The sequence below is a fragment of the Staurois parvus genome, unplaced genomic scaffold (assembly GCF_062004578.1).
Source record: "Staurois parvus isolate SC_StPar_1 unplaced genomic scaffold, SC_StPar_1.0 ptg000734l, whole genome shotgun sequence".
In the NCBI taxonomy this organism is placed as follows: domain Eukaryota; kingdom Metazoa; phylum Chordata; class Amphibia; order Anura; family Ranidae; genus Staurois; species Staurois parvus.
This window is the reverse complement of record NW_028318530.1, coordinates 1,385,898-1,410,990: the sequence shown is the minus strand read 5'-3', so window position 1 is coordinate 1,410,990 and position 25,093 is coordinate 1,385,898. Positions and strand designations below refer to the sequence as shown.

The 25,093-nt window shown below is 41.5% G+C and overlaps 1 protein-coding gene across 7 annotated transcripts in view; it reads left to right on the top strand.

Moving 5' to 3' along the window:
* Positions 1 to 25,093, top strand: part of LIMCH1 (LIM and calponin homology domains 1) — a 370,228-nt gene that overhangs the window by 27,955 nt on the left and 317,180 nt on the right. For 5 of the 7 annotated variants that reach the window (XM_089654006.1, XM_089654004.1, XM_089654003.1 and 2 more), the window contains exon 2: positions 443 to 481. The exons of the other annotated variants lie outside the window; for them this stretch is intronic. In XM_089654006.1, coding sequence (XP_089510132.1) covers positions 443 to 481 — 39 coding nt within the window. The remainder of the gene's footprint in view (positions 1 to 442; positions 482 to 25,093) is intronic. 7 annotated transcript variants of the gene reach the window in all.

Sequence of the window (25,093 nt, the reverse complement as noted above, 5' to 3'; positions counted from 1 at the left end):
TTGGTTCCTCTCTAGTATGTAGAGCGTGACTTGGTATACATAGAACCCGGAGGAACCAGAACTGGTGTGAATGATGGGGAGAAGTTGGGGGACTGGAGGAGGACGCAGCTGCTGTTCTTATTCTTAGAGATTTCTTTTTAGCTAACTTTATGGCTCCTGGACAGAATGTAACTGCTAAACTAAGATCAGCATGTAGACACTATTTTGTGTGTATCTGCTGGAGTCCACAGACACTCCCTGTTCACATGGCCATTGCAGCACTCAACAGATTACATTGCTGGGTTTTGATAGACAAGCTATTTATATTTATAATAAAAGCCTTTTTATTCAGTTTGCTAGTAACAGTGTACTAAGTAATTCACAGCTGCCATTTGGGAATATTTGACTTATTCGGTGAAATCTGGTTGCATTAGCTAACTCTGCTTTTTGTACCTTGTTTAAGCGTCTGGAACGGTACTTGAAAACCCTTGGACAGCACACAGTATGTATCGGTATTTGTATGTGACATGTCTGTAGGTAGATGTACACCATTTCTGTACCTTTTTTGGTGTTAACGTGTACGTGTCTTCTAAATGTTCAGTATGTATTTGTGGTTCTTTTTGCTTCAAATGAGTGTTTTGTATGGAATTTGTAGGTTCTATTAATACCTCTGTGTCCTTAATAATGCACATTCAGAATTCAATAAAAACGTAACAGTGAAGGCAGTAGTTTCCTTAAGAACTACTTGTGCCTATTTCAAGCTTTTGCACCATTGTCAGTAACATTAGCAACACAGGCGGCAAAGTCATGTAGTTCTTTCTAGGTCATGAGAGATTCTTCAAGAATTTCTGCCATTTTTCAAACAGGAAAACTGTACACCAACTCAGAGCTAATCTTAATCATCACCAGAGAGAGACAAGTGTTGGGAAGACAAATGTACATATTCGACAGCACACCATGGATCTCCAAATATGGTCCAATGAGGTTTTTATTGCAAAAATAATCACATCACAGAAGAAAGTGTAATGTTTTGGAGTCGCGCAGGACCCCTTTGTCAGGCATGTGATCTTGTATGTGACATCTTCCCGCACAGAGCTCCATCCCCATTCTTCTGTCGGACAGAAAATTTCCTGGCCGATAACTAAGGCCCCTTTCACACGGGGCAGAATCTGCTAGTGGATCTGCCAGGTCAGCAAGATATCTGTCCGCTGATCCCCACTGAGAGTATGACAGGTCCATGTCCACTCCGCTTTTGCAGGGTGGTTATGGACACAGCCTGCTTTTCTCTATGGGTGGTTGAATGTAAACGAACTGCCTGTCCATTGTATGTATGACTGTCATCTAGTCTGATCCGCTAGACGGATGAGGAACAAATCCCTATGCATCTGTTTTTAGTGGATCGGATTGGATGCAGGTGGGTGTAAATGGACACATGTCCATTTGCATCTGCCGCTCTATAGAGACAATGGTTGGTCCGATCAAGTCCGCCCATGTGGAAGGGGCCTAATTTTAAACAACGAGGTCGGGATGGTGGTGATGCCATTACTCAAATATGGCAAATGACTTGTCACTTGGCAGAGCCTCATTCTCTTACTATAAAACTTTTCGCCATGTGCCTGTAAGTGGGGGGAGGGGGGCACTGAGGAATGACTGTCCAGTATGGACACTCCAACCTCAGTGTATCCACCAACAGGTTCATATACCTGTCTGACAGGCGCATTCATTTTTGCACAAGCACTGGCACTTTCAGTTCTGTGTCCCAACAAAATCCTAAAGGATGTCTACGATACCTTTGTTATGAATTCTCCAGACTGTGTAGGTTTGGTTTACACTGGTACAAGAGAGGCAGTAATAACTGGCAGTAGATCAAGGATTTACTGCTCCCCCATGGCTCCCCTGGAAATTTAGATGGTGGCTAGAGGGGTGAGTTCACAATGTTTTAGCCACAATGCTTCGTTCCCCAGTGCAGCAATTTTAAAGGGGCATTAAACCCAGAAGTAAGACTTTATACATTGCAGCTTTCCATTTCTTTTGGCAGCTGTATTATTTTATATTTTAGGCTTTCTTTTCACATTGCAATCTGGCCAGTAAGTCTTTTATTTTTCAACTTTAACAGGCCAAGCTGTCCAAAATGGCAGTTACAGGGTTGATACAAACCATGAACACTGACAGAGGTGCTTACATGGTCAGCTTTTATTCATTTATGTAAAACCTTTATCCCAAAAGGAAAAAAATACTTGCTTCAAAGTGTAACTAAACCCTCCTTTACAGGCAAGGAAGGCACCATTTTAGCTTCTGTTTGATCTGCCATGGTGTTGAACAGGTAGTCAGCTAAGACACCAGCCATTTAATGGCCTGACAGTTCTGGTGAGAGCGAACACAAGCGCAGTAGTATCTGTAACTGTTATCATTCAAGGCATGCTTTGAATGTAACTGTTTTGGGAAACTGTTAAAACAGTGGATTTATTTCTGCTTAAAGTTTGTTGGCAGGAGTTTGGTTTGAATCCCTTTGTCAAGTCCTGCTAGTTCATCTAATACTACCATCTTCCCAGTTTGATAATCCCGCTATCCAAGGCTTCCTGTCTTGGGTGGCTGTCCACCCAGAGTGGAACCATCATAATAGGAATTGTGTTACTGATAGAACCACCAGGTGAAACATGCCTAGAGGAGATGCAGCCATCGCATTTAAGTGTCCTAAACTGCAACATTAAATTGTCATTTTTGGGTTTTGCAGTGTTGAGGTTGACAGGCAGAAATATACAACATGATGGAGAATCTTTGAGAAACAATAAGCATACCTGATACTAGTATGTGGCAGTTGTCACACAAGTTTTAACTTTTTCACTACCATATTATTAGAAGTAGTGGTCAGATCAGTGTCTATAGGGTATTTTTTGATGGTCTTTGAGGACATTTTAGCATCATTGCAGACTACGTACAAATTGCAGGGTGCCCTGGAAATGCTAGCAGTTACTATGTGCACAACAAATGCCGATGGTAGGAGTGATAAAATATTTATGACTTGGAGTGATGATCAGGAGGAGAGATGTCATCCATCACTCATACCTATTTCATCAGGAGAACCCAGAGGACTCTGGCAGTATGGGTGGCACTGCTCTCTGTGGGAACAGTAGCTGTTTGATGTGGTGAAAGGTGCATAGTTTTACTTTGTTGCTGCATCTCATAACTAAAACAACTGGCTGCGAGCGTATTTTCTTAACTAATGAGAATGAATGTTGTGTAGGTGGGGAGTCATAAGGAAGCTTTGTACATTCTAGAAATAGAAATCTGGCGGGATTGAATTCTTCCCTGACAGCTCTGGGAATTAGAGTCCTGGAATATTGAAGATAAAAATGAGAAGTCCTTAATTGGCTTCTTTGTAAAATGTGTTTTCCCCTAAATATTCTTCAGCTTTTAACCTTTCAGGGTCTCAGACACGGTAATATCTGCATGTGTGATTCCCTGACTGTGCTGCCCATGACCATTAAAAGAATATCTCCCTCTCTTGATACATATTCCATTCATTTTAAATTATAGGGTAGTGAGACTGATCATTAAACTGTCCTATTTAGTATTACACTTTTATAGTCTGTTTGTTTTGTCATGCTCATAGAGGCCCTTAAGGCTTTATTCACATCTGCGTGGTTTCCCCGCAGCCACAGTTGCTTGTGGACGACCGCCTATTCAGTTGATTGGGCTGCTGTACCCACTGAAAACACAGGGAAAAGGTTCCTACACCTTTTCAGAAAACGCAACCTCCAGGGAAACCACATAGTGCAGTGCTTCTACCAGTGTGGGAAACTGTGCGTGGGGTTTCCGTTAGAGTTAATGGTACCCCACACATCTTCCAAACAACATAATGTTTTTAGCGCTAGTGTGGGCAGGTGTGTGACTTGCATGCCTTCCTGCAGCCCACAATAATGTGAACCTAGCCTTAATCTGAACTCTGGGGAAACCACAGTGCAGGGGCTCCCCCTGCACTGCAAAGGTTAAGTGCTTGAGGTACCAGCAAAAAAACTTTGACTTGCCTAATCCCTTGCTACCACCGGCTTCTCACACACTATACGACTGCCCCCATAGCCTCTTCTCTAAGGTGCTCCATTGATTGTAGGGACTTTGACATCAACAAATACAATACAGGGCCAAGAGTTGTGAATTGTATGTCAGGACCCTGAAGGTCCACCCATCACCTGGAGCATCAAGGAGAAGAGTTTAGCACTGGCTGCCAATGGATTAAGGCAAGTACAAATCCTTTTTAAAACCCCATTCACACTTGAACAGAGCGTCTGGTTATTTTGGGGCATTTCTGTTTTAGTGTTCATACTGGTGTTTTTGTGTGAGTTTAAGGCTTAAGCTTTTTTTTTTTTCAATTAAATTTTGTGTCCAGTGGAAAACTAGCTGCTAGGCAAGAAATGCAGATCATGCATATTTTCTCATTTAGGTCTATTTGGGCCAAAACGCATGACCAAACGCAGTTAATGTACACCCCCAAATGAAGCTCATGTAATTTTTCAAGTGATGAGCTTCAAGCAATACTACACTGTGACTGGGCACCACTGCATATGATGGAAATCCTAGTGTTGAGCATGTAAGCACTTTTGATAAAGCTGCAAATTGCTCAGAAGTAAATGGGGCCTTACTGTGGATTCAGGTAATTGTAAAGGCTTTTTTTGTAATTTTTTTAATACTTTTAGGAACTGCAAGAACTTTTGTGGAGCAGGTTGTTGTTTTTTTTAACCTGTAGATGTTTTTTATGGAAGCTTCTGGAACTGCACTTAACACACTCTTCTCAGGCACATACTTTGAAGTCCGTGGGATCAACAATGACCAAATTTGCCTAAAAAGAAGCTCCTGTACATTTCCAGGTGGCAGGAGTCTGAGTACTCAGGTGGGAACAGGCAATATTTGTGTCTTCAAACACTGAGGTGTGAATGGGGCCTTAGAGTAAAACTATAGGCAAAACTTTTTTTTCTCTTTTTGGATAGAGCAAGGGAGTGTTATACATTCTCTCAGATTTTTTTTTTTTTTTTTGTCATCTGTTTCCCATTGCGGAAAATTCACTTCACTTTCTGTTCCATAGCTAAACAGGAAGTGACAGGAAATCCCTGCAAATTAAGGGAATTCCTTTGGGACCCCCAGGTCAACAGGACTAGCGTCCCCATTGGAAGATTTCCCCTCTTACTTTTTTTGGGACAGCACAAATTTTGGGATTTTCTTTTACTTTCATTTTTAATGATAATGGTAAACAGGACAAATAGTGAGGGTGAATCTCCATAACAGGACCACAGACAGCAGTAAAAACTGAGAGGGGTTCTAATTCCTCTGCACTCTCTCCAAAGCTAAAAAAAAGTTTTGCTTTAGTTATACTTGTATGTATTGGGCCTAGTGGGAATGGATTGTTTGTCGGGACACAGCAGTTAATGCTAATTTCCTATTTAGCAAAATTCAACAAACTTTGCAAAAATTAGTTGGAAAATGATTATCTTTTAATAAATTTCACTATTCTGCTTCTGTGTTGAAGAACATAGAGTTTTTCATAATGAGTGGCTTACTCATCATCTTTTCCAGACAGTACAGAAAGTTGCGTGCCCCTACAGAGGGGATTTTTTGTGAAGGTTTGAATATGAGCAGACCAGCTGTCCTGTCAATCATGGTTACAAGTTTGACCCTGGATACTCTGCAGGTCATAGTCCTGTGACATTACCAACATTATCAACCTTATGCTAGCTGTGATCCGATCAAAAATCTGATGTGTTACAGCTTTCAAAGTCACAGGTTCTAGTTAAAAAATAGTATCCGGGAAACCATCTTGACCCCATCTTGACTGGTTATCTAAAAACCCTACAGACTTTTCTTGATGTGAAGTGGTGTGTACCATATTCTAGATATTTCCAGAGATTAAATGTTGAGTAGAGTTGGATTTACCTGTTGATGTGGGTAAGTTAACTCTTCAACTGTTGAGCTATTTGAAACTACTGGAAGTTGGGTTAAGGCAACACTTTTCTACTTTCAAGCTAACTTGTAATGAAGAGCCACCACCAACATTCAGTAGCATACATTTAAGTAAGTATTTAACTGCCCCTGCTGGGCTGATTCACCATCTTTGTTCTACAGATATTTGTCATATTTTTAATGCAGTCACCAAAATAGAGGATTAGAAGAAATTTGTTCAGGAAAAAAATTAGGTTGGTCATTGCTGACCTCTCCTTATAAAAATGCTAGTTGCCTTGCTTGTCATGATGACCAAGTAGCTTCAATATGTTTAAGTCACTGCCTTGGAACAAATATTTAGATAAGCATTTTGACTTCACTGGTTGCATGCTTTTTATGGTCATTGGCATAAAGAATTGAGACTAGAGGATTAACACTGACCGATGTAACTGGCATGTTCATAAGGAAAGGTCAGCTATGGCAGCCTAGAGATATCTCCCTGTATCGGATATATATATTTTATTAAGAGCTCTCACCTTGCTGTTCTGTATGTGGGTGTTAGAGCTTAGCAAGGTTACCATAAAACGCAATAGCAAACCTCTAATCAAAACTACCAGCTGAGCTCTCCCTGGAATGTCCCTTCATCACTGCAGCCTTGGTGAAGTGAAATGGGACTTTCTAAATAAAGGCTGCTGAGCAGATTCTTCAAATACTGAGAGATCCTCAAGAATGAACCACCTGGCCAGATCAATGTATTCCAGTGAGATGATGACGATGCATGTGGGATCCATCCGTCTTTCCAAGAAACTCTATAATGGGAATATTAGACGTTAAAGGTTCTGTAAATCTACTGTTCCTATGTCAATGATTCATTTTTAGCTTGGTAATTGATTTTAATATAAGGTCTAGCTACAGTCCTTACAGGCCCTGCATGTGAGTTCAGGGGGTCCAACTAGATAGCCCACCACTTCCTGTCCTGTTGACAAGTTTCAGAAGACAGAAAGTGGCAATAAATCTACAACATCAACACAGAGTGGGGAAAGGATGCTACATATCAGCTATTGATTGCAGTCTGAGTCACTCTTTTCCTGTCTTGCAAAACAGTTGAATGGAGTCTCAAAATCCCAACAGGAGTTCTAACCCTTCCTCGCTCAAAATTAAATAATAATAAAAAAAACGCATTACATGAGCATACACTATGCATTTTTAAAATGCATTTAAAACCAAACTCACCAATTTAACTGTTTCCCGAAAGAAAGCTGAACTTAGAAATAGTCATTAAATGTTATTAAAGGATAAGTTCATCTTTTATAAAAAAAATATATAAATGCACCTTTTTTTTTGTAGGTAAAAAATATGCATTTATTTATTTATTTTTTTTGTTAGAAGCTTGAAAGCATTACACCGATGATCAGATCATGGGTGTAATGCCCCCGTCTTGCAGACTGTGTACCTGTCTACTCGTACCTCCAATATGGGCAGGCAGTTACACAAAGATGGGAAGTTCAATAAACTACCTAGAGAGCTTAACAGAGCCCTGGTAGTTCATTGAGAACTGCAAGCCAACAGCCACAAAGGCTGTTGGAAGTTGTAGTCTTCCCAGAGCCCCGCATGGCCGTGTTTTTTTTCACATTGTGACAGCTAGGGGAGGAAGAAGATTCCTTGCTAGCTGTCAAAATGTAGGATCTGTGGGGTGCAAAGGATGGCACCCCTGTAACATGTTACATCCATATTCAGGGTGTAACATGTTACAAAAGGTGAACTTCTCCTTTACATCCTGAAAGCCCAAGTCTGGGAATTACAATCTAGTCTTGCACTGCTGTCCACCATAGCAAGGGTTAAATGTTCATTAAATTTGGGGGGTGGGCTAAGGTGTAATACATCCATTCTCAGCCAGGATTCATCTAGAGCACAGGTGTCAAACACAAGGCCCGCTGGTCAAATCCAGCCCTCTAGGCCATGTTGTGTTGCCCTTGCACCTCTCCTGCAGGTACCCCCTTATCTCTGCCTCCACCTTGTCTCAGCAGTTGGCAGCAGAGAGGAGAATAGAACTCCTCTGCCAAATCCTGCACCTCTCAGTGCAGCACCCCCTCATCTCTGCCTCCCCTGGTCTCCGCATTCAGCAGACTCTGGTAACTGCCTCCATTCCTCCTCTGGTCCTCCTCCAGACCCTGTGCTTTCTGCTTTCCAGCTCTGCCCCCACAGGCGGTGCATGGTGATGTTAAGGAGGGTGTGGGATTCTTGACATCTGATTTAATGGGGGGTGGGGTGCTCTGGACATCTAGTCTTACATATACAACCGGCCCTTTGAGGGCAACCATAAAGCTGATACGGCCCGTGATGAAATGGAGTTTGACACCCCTGATCTAGAAGTTGCTAAGGATTCCTTGAACCGTGGATGACTGGCCTTCCATTTGATTGTGCCTGAGACCAAGCATCATGACACCAGCTCTCTGTCAAGATGGCATTTTGATCATCACTATAAGGGCCGGTTCTGCTGTGTGACTGATTCCCAAAGCACTCCAGCATTGTGCGTGTGGGCCCACCTGTTTTTTTTGTCACTGGCCTGTCCAATAATGAACAATATGTGTTTCAATATCATATATATATATATATATATATATATATATATATATATATATATATATATATATATATATATATATATCACACCACCTACATTGTGGAGGAGAGTAGAATGACCCACTGCAAGAGTCAATTTTTTCAGTTAACAATGAGTCTCTCATTTAAGTGCTACAGTAATATAATACCCTCCAGTATTTTAATCCTTTTTTAGAAGCTGATTTAGTCAATTACTGGGTATGCAGCCTCTTTATCATTTAGTACTTGCCTATGTTCCACTTTTAGCTGGCACCATGATCTCTGCCTCAGGATCCCTGTTTCAAGGTGGCTCCTTTATTTTGCAGCATACTATGGAGCCACCCTTGCATACATGTATTAGACTTGTCTCTCCCTACACTGTGTGCATCAATAGAAACACACAGCCCCATATCCTAGGATGGCAAAGCACTCCCCTGATCCTCCCCCTCCCTTCTCCATGCTAACAGACAGACTAGAGACTACACTGTCCATTATTCACTCTTTCCAATGATGTCCAGAATTTCAGGGAAGCAGTTTTGAGAGTGCGCAAAGTCCTCAGCATTGAAATTTGTAAACAGTCAGTGCTGGGATAAGAATTTTAACAAATACTGGGGCTTGTTTCTTTTATTGCACAAAATGTTTTCTGCTAAAAAAAAAACCACTGAGGATTTAAGGCTGCTTTAACTTTTGCCGAGAATGCAGCACACGACTATTTTCCACTTGATAGTCTGCCTGAATGTTGGCTGTTTATGGAAAGAGAGATCTTTTAGATGCTGATGGATAGCGCATTCCCATGACAGGTGGGAAGGTCATACAAAGCTAGAGTACATTTTAGCTGACAGCATTTTGATAGCAAAGTACCCATTGCTTCTCACTTCAAAGGCTTCTGCTGTCTTAGATGGAGCTTTCTCCTGCTTCCATCCTTCTGTAGCATACACATTTAGTGGTTGTTCAACACATTCGGATGGATTCAGGGGTGAAAGGTTAAGGTAAAGTGAGGCCAATTGACCCTTCTGCTTAGCTATGTGCTTTCCATTCATTTTACATGACACTTCACAAGCAGGTGAGTAACATTGCTCATGTACAGATCCTTCATTAAAGGTTACATTCCAGTTGAAATGTAAAATGATGCATTTAGATACATAACGGGTACATAAACTACCTGCTTAATACTTCAGTCTTTGAAAATACCGCTTTGGGAGGTTGCCAATCAGATTTAAACAATTAACCCTTTCACTGTTTTTGTACATGTGTATATTCATTAAAATGTCCAAACATTAAATGGTGGTGATATGAACACACGTTTATTAAAGCCGTATTTTCATTAACAAATACACTGAAGTTAATTTTAGTGTACACAAACACAATATATCACCCAAGAGGTTGCATCGAGTAAAGAGATACCAAACATTGTGAACACCCATGTAACACGCTGCCGATGTCTTAGCAACCCTGATCCCTTTGCGGGAAGCAGTCACATTCAAGATTGCTTCTCAGCACAAAATGCCTCACTCCGAGCACTGGCTTCTCTCTGTATACCAGCTCAGAGTTGGTCCTAATTACTGCCAGTTTTTCATCTGTGAACTTGCAGTTCAGCCACTTGTTTTTACGCCCCCCCCCCCCCCCCAGCCGCCCGTCTAAAAAAAAGTCTGAAAAGATATTTGTTTTTGAAGTTAGTATAGCCAGCTATTGTGTCCATAATTAAAATGGCTACTGAAGAGAAAAAAAACAAAAGAAACAATAGCACCACATCATGAGTCGGGAACACACAATTTTTATTTCGTTCAACCCAGGGTGCTGAACAAAAAAAAACTGAGGAGGTCGTTGTACTAACTATGCGATCTTAGTACAGCAATCTCCCCACTCAGCTATTTTATTCTGATAGGTTCTGCCCCCCCCAGAACACACCAGTCAGCGCTTGTTGCCATTGGCTGCGAGCAATGATTGGATGCAGATCAACTGCTGTTTTTCCAGCATGCCTGTTCGACAGAAACTGGGCAGGCTGCTGTACACATGGGCCGAATATTGTCCGGTATGGGCTGGTTCAACAGGAACTGGTCAATATTCGGTCCATGTGTACCAGGCTTTAGTTGCCATACAACACCACCCTTCACGATAATGTTGTCATGTCCAGTAGTGGCAATGTATGATCTGGCAATATCCACTAGCTTGAGACTTCTTGCTGTCCGGTTGGCAGAGCCACAGTGCTTCAGGATGAATTTGAAGTAACTTGTAATACAATCAAGCATTGCTATCTAGTGTTTAAATAGAGCAGGTTGTAAAAGACTAGATGTGTTGGAAATTCACATTGGAAGTCAGGCTTTAGACTACACTCTTCTGTGGATTTGAAGTATGAAAATGCAACTGCAAATGTTGGCCAAATTATGGTGGTGGGTCTTGGCATCCCATCTACTTATTTGGGGACCTGTAGATATATTGAATAGATGTCTGCCCGTCTTAGGAATCCATCACAAATGTTCAGAAAAGAGATTTGTGTAGGCCACCGTGGTCGTTAATATGGACATATTGAGAAAACTTAAATTTCTTCAAAATGGATGGGGAATCTGCCTCTCTCTACGACCACACTCCGATGACTGTTTTTTCTCAAAGCCTTTTCAAGAGGAGTAACTGATGTGTACACTATAACTGTACCATCTGATCAAACTACAAACACCAAACTCTACCTTTATCTTGGGAAAGAAAGGGGAATATCTTAGATGACAGATCTGTATTTTTCAGTTGTCCACCACCCCGAACAATTTAAAAAAAAATTTTTTTCATTTGTATGCGCTGGTTAGATTGCGGTTAGACGGTGTTCGTATTACATGAAAGTTTGTGCTCCGAGTTTTTCAGCACTAGCTCTCAGTATGAATGAGTTTGTGAAGTAGCTCTTGGTCTACCACAGACTTTGTTTACTATGATCCTCTGAGTTATGAGACCAGGAAGCTTGCTCTGCTCTGTTTAGTGGAACTAGCTTATGCTCTGGATTTAATCATGATGGAGTGGTCTGCTCTGCTCTGTGTCACTGGGAGCATTTCTGTTGTGAATGGACTTGCACTATAAAACATAGGCTGACTTTAGTATATTCAGACTGCTTGGGAATCCTTGTGTGGCAACACTTTTTTTTGGCACCTCAGTCCTGGTGATCCCCTGCAGTCTCTGCGGACACTACGGGAGAGACTTACTAAAACTGGAGCACTCAGAATCTGGTGCAGCTGCGCATGGCAGCCAATCAGCTTCTAACTCCAGCTTGTTCAAATAAGCTTTGCAAATAAACCTGGAAGCTGATTGGTTTCTATGCAGCGTTGCACCAGATTTTGCACTTTTCAGTTTTAGTAAATAACCCCCTACTTGTCTACATGCATTTTCTTTAGCAGAGCTGCACATGACTGCTCAGGGCAGGTTTTCTTATGGCGTTAATGGCGGGAACAATGAGCCTGTCCTCTTGTTGTCTAGTAGCTGCTGGGCATGGTGGCATCAAAGTTATTCTTTTACTTTGCCCAGTATGGGTTACCAGTTGTACTTTCATTAGAAATGATAGAAAAGAGTGACAGATGTAAAGCATTAGCCGCCATTGTCTAGTTTATTAGTTTGTGCTTTGGCCTTGTCAATCTCCGTTAATGAGGGGATTTTGCTATTTACAGAACTGCTAAATGATTTGGTGTCTTCTGTTTGAGCACCAATTTGCTGGGCAGTATCCAGATCTGAAAGTGCAGCTTGACTAATACCCAGATTTGTGTCCATCATGTCAGGGTGCTGCATAGACATTTTTAGTGGTAAATAAAATGGCAAAATGTTTGCATGGGAACACCCAATACTGAAGGATATCATTAGAAACATGGAAAAGGGGTTATCCAGTAAATTGAACGGAGAATTGTGTGTGTGTGTGTGTTTTGTTTTTGTTACACGTGTGTTGAAAATTTCATGTGCCTGTTTGCCTGTGCTGGCGTCTAGTGCGTTGCTTGCTGTGAGATGTGCTGAGCATCTGTTCTTCAGCTGTGAAACTTGGCCTTTCTTTGTGTTTTGTGTGTTTAATTTCAGCTTCTTCACAAATGGGTTTTTTTGCATGTAAACTATGCTAGCGTTTGAAACATCAAAAGGAAATGTCTGACAAAATCCATAAGTTATCAATAAAGGGACTTGTGTGGGAATATTCTTTTCATGCCGAAATATTTTTCTATATAAGCAAACTCCATTTGCTAAAGCACTGTTTATCATAAACCTGTCTTTTTAACCATGTATACAGCCCTTCCAGGGGGAGCAAATGATAAAACCCAAATTCATAAAAAGTAAAACAAAATTGGTGTCAAAAATATCTGTAGAAAAATACTAGTAAGGTGCTTAACAGATTGCTCCCAAAGTATAGTCGCCTTAATAGATCAGTGTCTGAGCAATATGTAGATTTCCAGTGTCGGATTATTGTCACAATCATGTTATAAATATCTCTAAATGACAAAATCATCTAATTCTATTAACACTAAGGCCTCATGCACACTGAATTTTTTTTTTTTTTTTTAACTCCCCTAGAAGCCTCCTCCTGGCAGCAGCATTTTGGCCAAAAAAAACCCGAGGCATGTAAAAGTGTGTAGCGCGTTTTACCCATGTCAAGTGTGTTGGCATTAATTAATTTAATTGGCCAGAATAAATAATTGATTCTGACCATTGAAATAAATCAATGCTCAAGTGCTAAACGTGCCTAGCGCTTGGTCATGCCTACACGTGTTTAAGCACATTAAGCATTTTTTCTGCCAAAACTCCACTGCTCCACGACGCATTGGCCCTGAGGTTTTTTTTTTTTTTTTTTTTTTTGGTTTTTTTTTTTACTGCCTCTAAATGTCCCTGCCACTAAATACTTCTAAAAACCATAGTGTGCTTGGACATATATAATAACATGGATTAGGCATTTGGAAGCGGTAAATAAAATGCCTGCTGTACCTAAAAGTGGCAGGAAAAACTCCCTGTGAACATGGAGCCTTATAGAAGATGTTTTCAAAATATTTATTTAATATGGCTGTATAAAAAATGTTTTATAACTTTTTGTTTAACTCTTAAGTGTTATTTAATTGAATTCTATATGAGACGTTCCAAATATAAATGAATGTTTCAGCAAGCTAATATGTGTTTCCTAGACAGTTGACATTCTCTTTTTTTTGATCAGACTGAATTCTGCTTGAATGATGCTTGTGAATACAAACTGGTAGAAAAGGAAATGTTTACAACTGTGTAAGCAAAATGAGTCTAGAATATATGACCGTAAACATTTGTAGGTAGTTTCTGTTCTGATATTTGTTGTTTCCTGTATTGTCTCCTTTTCTTTTACCCAGCCTGGGCAGGCTTTGAGCTTGGACTGGGTAGATGTCACCTTGGTAACTCCTACAATGAGCTCTGTAGGGAGCGTGCACAGACTCTAGAGATGGGACTACGCGAGAGGTTTGGAAATCTTCCATCTACAGCAGCACCGCTCACAATGCTGCCCAGAAGCTGAGTCCTTCAGTACTATGTCAAGTGTTTTGTGGTTCACGGCTTCCAGTGCTAGTAGTTACATTAAAAGTCTCTCTGCACTTCACAGAAGATCCAACCTCACCTGCAAGTTACCTTTATTATATTGTGTAGATATTCAGGGACTATTCACACTTTTGCAATTCATTGTGATGTGTGGGCTGCCAACGACTAAAGCACTGCACTCTACTGCGCAGTGCATTGGGATGCCATTCACAAGGAATGCCACTACAAGTCGTTGCACATAGAGCCATGAAGCCTACAAGTGTGAAAAGGGCACATTCACAGTTGTGCATTGTGGCAACTTATATTATGACTTAAATATTAATGCCCATTACTAAAAACACAGGGCAAAGCACCTGCTCTTTGTTCCGTGCTATGCAGTGTGATTGACACCCTATTAAAAAGACTTAAAAATAAATGTGCGCTACCACAATATTAAATAATATAACTAAAAAGTCATAATTAAATCCAAAAAATGTGAGTTGCTGCAGAAACACTTGAATTGTTCCCACACCAAAAGTATAAAGTGAATTAGAGTTGAGCTACTTTATAAAATATATGAACATCATATATATAATACACATTTCCAAAATAAATAACTGTGCGTGATGGTGAAAAATAATGTCAAAAAGACTCTCAGTGCTCCATCAGCCAAATGGCTATAAACTCTTGTGCTTCCCCTGGTATAAAGTGCTCCCTAATGCATTGTACAGTAGAGTCATTATTATTATTATTATTACAGGTATTTATATAGGACCGGCAGTTTACAAAGGGCTTTAGACATTGTACATTCCCATACCTGTTCTAAAAATAATTACAACCTAAGGTCCTTCTCTCGCATGCATACTATATACACTTACTGCCAATTTTTTTTTGGACAGGAGCAAAATAACCTACCAGCATGTCTTTAGGGTGTGGGACCCAGAGAAAACCCCCACTTGCCCAGGGAAAACATATAAACTTCATGCAGGCAGTGTCCTGCTTGGGATTCAAACCAAAGACTCCGTTGCTGCACGGCAGAGGTGCTGCTATCCACGGTGCGGCCCTATAGAGACCTTGTACATTTTTAATCCGTTGTGGTGTGTTGGGAGCACTTTTATACATGACAAATGCTAAGTCATGATTTAACCGATTGCTACAGTGGGAATTGGCAAGAAAGCGCAGTTGAGAGAAAATTTGAGGGAATCGCGCATTCTACGAAGGCTGCTCAATAGTGACGTCTGGGGCTTTTCTATTTTGTTATATACAGTCATCCAAATCTGATGTGATTCTATGTCACACGTCATACACTTCTGCCTACACCCCCTTCTCCTTTCTGCCCTGACGTCTGGTTAAAGTTCTCTAGCTCGGTCTACAAAACTGTCAGCTTTCATTTCCAGTATGATCAGGATTTTATCATTTTGAATGCTCTTCTTCCATCTCCTGGCCTTGACATGAACCCCACTTTACAGCTTTTCAATGCATTTATTTGGGTGACTGCCATAAATTGATATAAGCAGCTTCAATTTTAGCGGCTGACGCATCCCACTTTATTTGACTCTGACACCCGGTAGATCCAGCCTGAGTTCAGGTGAGCCTCCTAAAGTGAGAAAGCAGGCAGAATGAAAGCTTGGCTGGAGCCCTGGGAAATCTATGCTTTAAATGTTTGCTGTTGAATTGACAGGGAACCTGAGCTCAATCCTGGGTACTCTTAGAACAAGACGGCTTTGTGTAGATTTTTCCAGATTATAGATACAATGGGAATGGCTACATTTCCAAATGCGGTTTCAAATTGTGGTTGCAGAACCCGTGTGTGAGGCTTAATTTTATTTATTTTCTTGTCCTGCATTTGTAGCCTGATGATGGCTGTTTGTCCAAAGCCCCGATGACAGTGTGTGTAAGCAAAAGGAGCATTTAGAAGTCAGTGTTTTCACGTATGTTAGTAGAAATCTTTTGGAGTAAATAGAAAAGCAAACTTTGCTTCTTGGAAAACCGACTTCCTTATGTGCTTTCTAATTTAAATAACACAGAGTCTCATTTTGTGTCCTCAGGATAGCGCTCTGATGCATTTGAAGAGTCCGATATAAATCCACACTGCACAGTTGTAGAATGGCAGTTTGATTTGTTGAAGTTTGATCAGGCTGTCACTGACTAATACAGATCCAGCTGCCATACACTACCCTATTTATATAAGAGTTCCATATTATAGAAGTTGTGGCCAATAAATAGAGATGAACCCAATTACAGAGGCTTAATTGGATACAAATGGAACAGACAAAGGCCAATTAATGGTAAAGTTAACAATAATATTCTGTAAAGTGAAATAATTAAGATCAACCAATCGCATTTCACCTTTCAACAGCTTAACACTGACAGACCTATGAAATCTGTTTTTCAGCGAGTTGCTAGGACTTACAGAAAAATGCATATTGCTCTTTTCTTTGTTAGCCTTTCAGTGTGAAGAGATGAAAGGTTTAAAGCCTACCTACAATCTAATAAAACAGAGGACCAGTATCTTCAAATATTTTCACATAGTTGGCTGGAGTTTTCTAGTTAGAGTCTGCACAGGTTGGTCAGAAGCAATTTAGCATGTGGTTTTTATATATTGTGAGCAAAGCTGGATACCTGGAGGATGTCAGATGACGAAATGCGTAAGGCCAGAGTTTGCTTGTTTAAGGCTGAAAAAGATAAAGTTGGTTCCGTTAGACAGGTGTCAGAACACACAGTGCACTGAAGTTTGTTGTGTATGGGGCTGCGTAGCCACAGACCAATCAGGGTGCCCATGCTGACCCATGGCCACAACCAAAAGCAACTATGATGGGCATGTGAGGATCAGAACTGGACCACAGAGAAATGGAAGAAGGTAGCCTGGTCTGGTGAATCACAGTTACTCCTACATCATGTGGTGGGGCGTTTGCCTCGCTTATATGAGGAAGAGATGACACCAATAATGTACTGTTCAAAGAAGGCAAGTCAGTGGAGGGTCAGCGTAATGCTTTGGGCAATGTTCTGCTGAGAAACTTTGGGTGGATGTTAATTTGACAGTATCACCTAAACATTGTTCCTTACCAAGTACACCCCTTCATGGAAGGAGTATTTCCTGATGGCAGTGGGCATTTTTAGCAGAATAATATGCCCTGCAAATTCTCCAAATCTCAATCAGAACAAGCATCTGTGGGATATGTTAAAACAAGTGCAATCCATGGAGGCCCTACCTCGTAACTTATAGGACTTGAATGATCTGCTATTGAAGGCTTTGTGCCAGATACCATAACTTTTCTGCAGAAGTCTAGTGGCATCTATGCCTTGACAAGCTGTTTTGGTGGCAAAGGGGGAACCCCCTCAATATTGGGTGGATCATCATAGAGTTATGGCTGATTGGTGTATTTGCACCTTATGCCCTGCAAAATGTACTAGTGCAGATTTGCTGTTTGGCAAATGAAACCAGATATACAGTGCACAAGGTTGCTGTCTAAAAAAAAAAAAAAAAAAAAAAATATAATCATCATTATTGTATGCCAATGTATGGGCACCTTGGGATAGAAACATCTGGTGCCTGCTCACTTTCCAGCAGTTAACTCTTGTTGGTGACTTGCCCGTCACTCTCTCCATGGCAGGGCATACACTAATATTTATAAAATATAGTTCATCTTGCTTAACACGGATCAGGTTTCTTTGTCAGTTAGAGAATACACAGGGTCATTGTTTCCCGTTACTAGAAACCTCATTCCTTCAGCCTGAAACTCAAGGTAACACAACCCTTTTCTGTGCTGTAATTAATGTGAAATTAGAGGAAACAAATTAAAGTGGTGATTGTGCATTTCTGAAACCTTGAAATGTGGGGGTAATTTAAAGCATATGTATTCCGCTCTGCCACATGCCCTGTGCTTCATATATGAAGAATATTGCTTTTATGAAACGCACAGCTGGTCTCATTGTTTTCACGTTTGGAATGTTTCAGGTTGATAGATTCCTTATAACCTATTAGGTCTTAGAGTACTTACTTAAATTTTTCAAATTAGATTAGTGCAAAAGTAAAAACAAGGTTGATTCATTTATGTTTTGTTTTTTTTTTTGTTAGATTTTATACCAAGAAGTGTAACATTTGGGTGAAATAACATAAATTAAATCCATCTTCAAAAAATAAACACCCTTCCACAGTTGTCTTCCACTCCCCTCTCATCCATTCAGTAGTAGGATTTCATACCTTTTTAAAGCGATGTTATTTTTACCTAGATCTGCTGTTTGGGTCCCTGGATTGGCACTGTTTTTGGGTGCACGGTACCAATAACCTGACAATGTAGTTGCGCTTGCACCAGTCAGTCCCTGACTGTCTTCTTTTGCTGAAGTCACCACTAAGGCTCACAGCCAAACAGAAGTATCCATGTCATAGAGGCAGTCTGGAGTTCAGCTTCAGTTATATGGTAACATCTGTAGTTATTAACTGTAGTATTCATGAAGGCAAACTTGGTGAGCAAGGTAGCAAAGTATTAAGCAGCTTTTTTACATTTTTTTTTTTTTCTTCCTGTGGCCCTCTTGCAGATTTTCTTGCACTTCCTGTCTGGTAAAACCATTTTCATCAGGACAAGACGTGAGGGTAAATCTCTCTAACAGAGCCCCAGATAGGAATAGTAACTCCACAGGCATTCTAATCCTTCCATTTTTTAATTTAAAATTTTGAAGAAAAAAAGTTTCTGGCTTGAAATACACATTAATGGTGCACTCATGCTTGCTGTGACCGTTTTTTAAACTGAACCATGCCCGGGATCAATTGTCCACCCCCCCCCACTTACCCGCTAATCTGCACTGACACTGGACTATAGAAGTGTTCCTGGGCACACTTACATCATCGCCTGTTAACCAGACCAGGGATTCCTTCTTCTGTACACAGGAGAATTCGGTGCTCTGGCACGGTTTGCTCTCATACTGAAGTAGACCACACTGAACCACCAGTGAAGCGTGCCCTGGACCACATCTTCCAAGTGGTTCTGGGTATGGTATGGTACACTTAACTGATCCTGAGCATGGTTCAGAGCATTCAACTGACACAAATGAACCAGACCAAGGTTGTGAACCACACCTGGGATCATTTAAAAGTGCCAGTGTGAGTGCACCTTAAAGGTTACTTCTTGGTCATCCTATAGTAATACTTTGGAATAAGATGTCCCTTCCTGTGCTCCCGTATAGTCCATTGACTTTGTAATAATTGCACTTCCAGTTAGTGGATGCATAATTGGTAGACTTCCTGTCAAAGGAGTCTTAAGCCTATTACACAAGGTGATAAAATCAGACAAAAAAATGCTTTCAGCGTGACTGCTTTATAATCTGATCATTAGTACACAGCTTTACAGCTTTCGAGAGCTGATCATGACAGTTCATGCAAAAATATCCAAAGGGACAAGCACAAAAATGTTTCTCGTAAGATATCAAAACAGAAGAACTACTATAGTATTTCTATGAAAAAAATCGAGTGACGGAGACCACGCATGCTCAGAAATGAAAGAATACAAAACATTACATTACATTTCCTCACTTACAAAGTCGTATTCTGTCTTACGAGAACGTTCATAACTTTAGTAACCAGTTCATTTTCGATGAGACTAGCATGCAAAAAAAAAAAATTAGAAGGTCATTCGCCCAATATTCTCATTGTGTATACGAGGCTTTACATAGGGATTGTGAGTTAGTCAAAACTATGGTGGTGCTCAACTCATTAACCACATGCAAAGGTCTTCATTAACAGGATGTTGGGTCAAATACAGTGTGACAAACTAGGAGCGCAGAGGCAAATCACATGGCACCCCTTGTGGGTGTTTATTGGTTAATTGGTCCACAAGACAGTGATGAGGCACAGCAAGGAGGACCGATTCCCAGGGCAGTAATATGACACAGCAAGGGTTAACAGTTCAGGGAAGTGGAATAGGGCAATAGCACAGGGAGATGAGGTAGCAACAAAGCACAGGAGGGGGAGCAATCCTCAGGGTGGTAATATGGCACAGCAAGGGGCGATTACCCTACAAGCAGTAATATGGCACAGCAAGGGTTGAGGGTCCAGAGGATGACAACTGGGGACAGGGGGGTTCATGGACTTGCACTTAGGGCACCTGATGGCTTGGAGTTGCTGGTGAGGTGGTCTGGATGATGGGTGGCTTGTTCTGAGGGGTCCATGGAGGCATAGTTTCGGGCCTGTGCTGGATCCAAGGAGAGAGGAGCAGAAGGTGCAGGTAGAGCGGCAACTGGGTGAGGTGCAGGCAGAGGGTCACTTCAGGAGGCCTGACTGCAGTCATGGGTCCTCACAAGCACATGTAGTGTTCAGGCGGCTGGCAGCAAGAATATGGGACTGTTTTTTTCCCCCCAGCCCAGGTAGATCTACCTTACCGGGGAGCGATCCCGTGATCTAGATAATCTGATGCTTATTATCAGATTGGCTGGTCTACAGATCCACCCCCTTTCCACGTGGCCATATCAGGCACATTGCTGGGGATGAGCTCTCTGTGTTCTGCCCAGGCAATGCGTGCACTCTTTCCCAACTGGAGGAAATAAGGCGGCGGCCAGTGAGATAGGATCAATACCCTCTGACAGCCAGGTGCCTCACACAGAGAAGGTGTGGAGTGGCGGGAGTTGTGTGTGAGGGGCCAGGTGTTGGCTGGCTGTCTCCCCTTACAAATGTGGTGTATAGAGGTGAGGGACATGCAGGGAGCAAAGGGGGATGTCAGAGTGCTGTGACGCACAGATATATATGTGTAAAGTGCTGCGGAAATTGACGGTACCTGTAATAAATCATTTCTTGTTGGCTTTGTCTGACACTGGTTGCACTGTACTTGTACAGTCATCTGCAGACATCTTCAATGATCTTTCTGCAGACATCTTTGATGATCCATATTCAGCATCTTTGATAAGCTACGTACAGCCGTCCCCCGTGAGGCGCGCACAGCCGCTTCCCGTGAGGCGCGCACAGCCGTCCCCCGTGAGGCGCGCACAGCCGTCCCCCGTGAGGCGCGCACAGCCGCTTCCCGTGAGGCGCGCACAGCCGTCCCCCGTGAAGCGCGCACAGCCGCTTCCCGTGAGGCGCGCACAGCCGTCCCCCGTGAAGCGCGCACAGCCGCTTCCCGTGAGGCGCGCACAGCCGTCCCCCGTGAAGCGGGCACAGCCATCTTTGATGAGCCATGTGCTAAAAAGGCCACATGACTAATGACATGTAACCTACATAAACCAAATTGTAAATTAAATGTTCAAGCACTGAGCACACTTTGCTAGTTTGTTTTATATGAAAGCCAGAGGGAGGAAATTCTTGTCCAGTTCAATTTCAAAGATTCCCTGCTGTATTTGTCTCATTGAAGTTTCCGCTGTCTTCTGTATGCCATGCCCTCTATTGTTGCCGTTACCAATGTTGATCTAGCACAGTGGTCGGCAAGCCGCGGCTCGCGAGCCACATGCGGCTCTTTACCCAGTCTAATGCGGCTCTTCTGTGTGCCGGGCGCCTGCTCCCCTCCCTCCTCTCGGTCGGCCGCTCCCCTGCCTCCTCTCGGTTGGCAGCCCCAAAAGTCCGCGCGGACCTTTTAATCCGGCTTGCGGATGTGGCTGTCAGGATGTGTGTAGGCGGGGCAGCGTGCCGAACGTGAGGGGAGGGGAGCTAGGCTCCTCTCACAGTCCGCCCTGAAGACCCGAACGGCGCGGGAAGACAGCGAGAGGAACGCAAAAGGTAAGTGAATTGACACGGGGGACTTGGCTTACTAGAAGGGGGGGGGGGGGAATAGTACTGTGGGGGATGAAATACTATATGAGGGATGAATTACTTTATGAGGGATGAAATACTATATGGGGGGATGAAATACTATATAGGGGGATGAAATACTATATGAGGGATGAATTACTATATCAGGGATGAATTACTATATGAGGGATGAAATACTATATGGGGGGATGAAATACTATATGGGGGGATGAATTACTATATGAGGGATGAAATACTATATGGGGGGATGAAATACTATATGAGGGATGAAATACTATATGGGGGATGAATTACTATATGAGGGATGAATTACTGTATGAGGGATGAAATACTATATGGGGGGATGAAATACTATATGAGGGGATGAAATACTATATGGGGGGATGAAATACTATATGGGGGATGAAATACTATATGAGGGATGAAATACTATATGAGGGATGAAATACTATATGAGGGATGAAATACTATATGAGGGATGAATTACTATATGGGGGGATGAAATACTATATGGGGGGATGAAATACTATATGGGGGGATGAAATACTATATGAGGGATGAATTACTATATGAGGGATGAAATACTATATGGGGGGATGAAATACTATATGGGGGGATGAAATACTATATGAGGGATGAATTACTATATGGGGGGATGAAATACTATATGAGGGATGAATTACTATATGAGGGATGAAATACTATATGAGGGATGAAATACTATATGGGGGGATGAAATACTATATGAGGGATGAAATACTATATGGGGGGATGAAATACTATATGAGGGATGAAATACTATATGAGGGATGAATTACTATATGGGGGATGAAATACTATATGGGGGATGAAATACTATATGGGGGATGAAATACTATATGGGGGATGAAATACTATACGGGGGATGAAATACTATACGGGGGATGAAATACTATACGAGGGATGAAATACTATACGGGGGATGAATTGCTATGGGGGATGAATTACTATATGGGGGATGAATTACTATGGGGGATGAATTACTATATGGAGGATGAATTACTATATGGGGGATGAATTACTATGGGGGATGAATTACACTATGGGGGATGAATTACACTATGGGGGATGAATTACTATATGGGGGATGAATTACTATGGGGGATGAATTACTATATGGGAGATGTATTTTCAGTTTTAAAAATGTGGCTCTCAAAATAAATTTCAATCATGGTTTTGGCGAGATTTGGCTCAGTTGAAAAAAAAGGTTGCCCACCACTGATCTAGCACAAGCCTTCACCCCCTCCCCATTTATATTTTAAGTCAAAACTTTTTGGATGCTTTGACTAAAATATGGCAAGTTCACTTCAGAATCAATGAGAAAAACAAATGTAAATATGCTTTGCCTAATTTGACAAGGAAGTCTCTAGGGCTTGGAACACCTGCACGTTCATACCGTGACTAGAAGTTCCGCAATTGACATTTTAATTGGAGTAAATCCCTAGAGAAGGATTCATTTGTGTTGATGACGGTGCACAGTATTACACTGTGGCCTAGTTAACTGTTTTTCCTTCATTGTAATAATGTCAGTACTCCTTTAGAAATGAGTGCAGAATATAGTGGAGTCGCTGCCCAATTCTAGCCCTTGAGCTATTGTGAAAGTGGACCTATCTTCAGATATAGATTTCATGTTATGTGCATGTATGTTAATATATAAATGTAATACTTCTATGTATTTACTATCCCCTACAAAGATCACAGTACTTCCTCACAATACATCTCTGCTACATGAGAGATATATGGAAGCTGTGATTTCTGACTTTTGAATATGCTAGTTGCCTAGATGTCTGTATCTTCATTTATTTCTGTGCCGTACTCCCAGGACAAGACTGTCGGAGAAAATGATTAAAAATACAGACCACACTTAAGTCTGCAGCAGGCTGAAGTGGCAGCCTACATATTTTCTCTTATTGTGAGCTCCCTTTTAAAGGCGAATCGTGATGTCTAGCTTTCTGGCTCATGGCCTGGCAGTCCTCGTTGGCTTCATAGAGGAAACCGGAAAATCAAAATTGTTTCATTAAAATTATGTAGAATGTGAGAATCTATAGCCTTCAGTTAACAGGCTATTATATTCAAACAAGCACTAAATGAGCTTTAAAACGAGTCCTCACTGACCTCTGTAGTAACCCTGTGGACAAATGAATTCTAAAAATCAGCTCAGCCACCCCTGCTTCCACCTACCAGCAGTGACTCCGCAGCTGTCTATCCTTCTCATCCTTAATGTACACACAGAACAGGAGAGATATGAAAGTGGGGAGCAGGCTGAGACCGCTTACTGAAACAACTTCAGTGTTTCTGCTGTGAATTGCGAGGGTGAATCACTCTATAGTGCTTGCTGCTACTGAGGTCCATGACGACTTTTTGTAAAGTTCATCTATTGCTTGTTAAAGTGGTTGTAAATCTGTGACATGAAAAATTAACAAAGCATATGCTTCTATAGTGTGTACCTGACTTAATCTAAACCACTGAGCGTGATTTCTATCTGCTGCCTGCTCTGCTATTAGCATGAGTAATTGACAGCTAATGCTGACTCCAAGGAACGTAGGAGGATTAGGAGGGAAGTTCCAGCACACACCCTGTGATTGACAGCCTTGGCTATGCATGTTTTTTATGGGTTTGTGTGGAGGGAGGTGTGTCCATTTGCTCCACTCAGGTTACAGTCCACTCCCTGCCATGTTCTGTGCAGTGTGCAACATCAGATTAATCACCCTCTGCCTGCTAGATTTGGTGTAAACTCTGTGATTTAGGAGGCTGTAGAGAAGGGATGGTTGCAGATAAACAGGTACAATTTATACACAAGGATTTATTTCATCTATGTATCTCTGTGTATCGCCTCAAGCTAGTCACTTCAGTTGGTTTTTGTGAAGGTTTACAACCACTTTAAGAATATCGAAAACTTAACCTAAATTTGCCCTCCAGAGAATTTACCCCCACCCCTGACCTGGCCATTTTTTGCGATATGGCGCTGTTACTTTAACTGACAATTGCACGGTCATGCAACGCTGCACCCAAATTAAATTTTGTGTTCTTCTTTTTCCCCACAAATAGAGCTTTCTTTCGGTGGTATTTGATCGCCTGTGCATTATTTTTTTTTTTTTTGCACTATAATCAAAAAAATACCGTCAATTTTTTGAGAAAAAAATATTTTTTACTTTTTGCAACATGTCCAGTAAAAAATTTTAAAAGTCAAATTTCGTCATACATTTAGGCCAAAATGTATTCTGCTACATGTCTTTGCTAAAAAAAAAAAAAATCCCAATACGTGTAAATTTAATCGGTTTACATGACCGTTATAGCATTTACAATTGGCAGTATATATACTGGAAT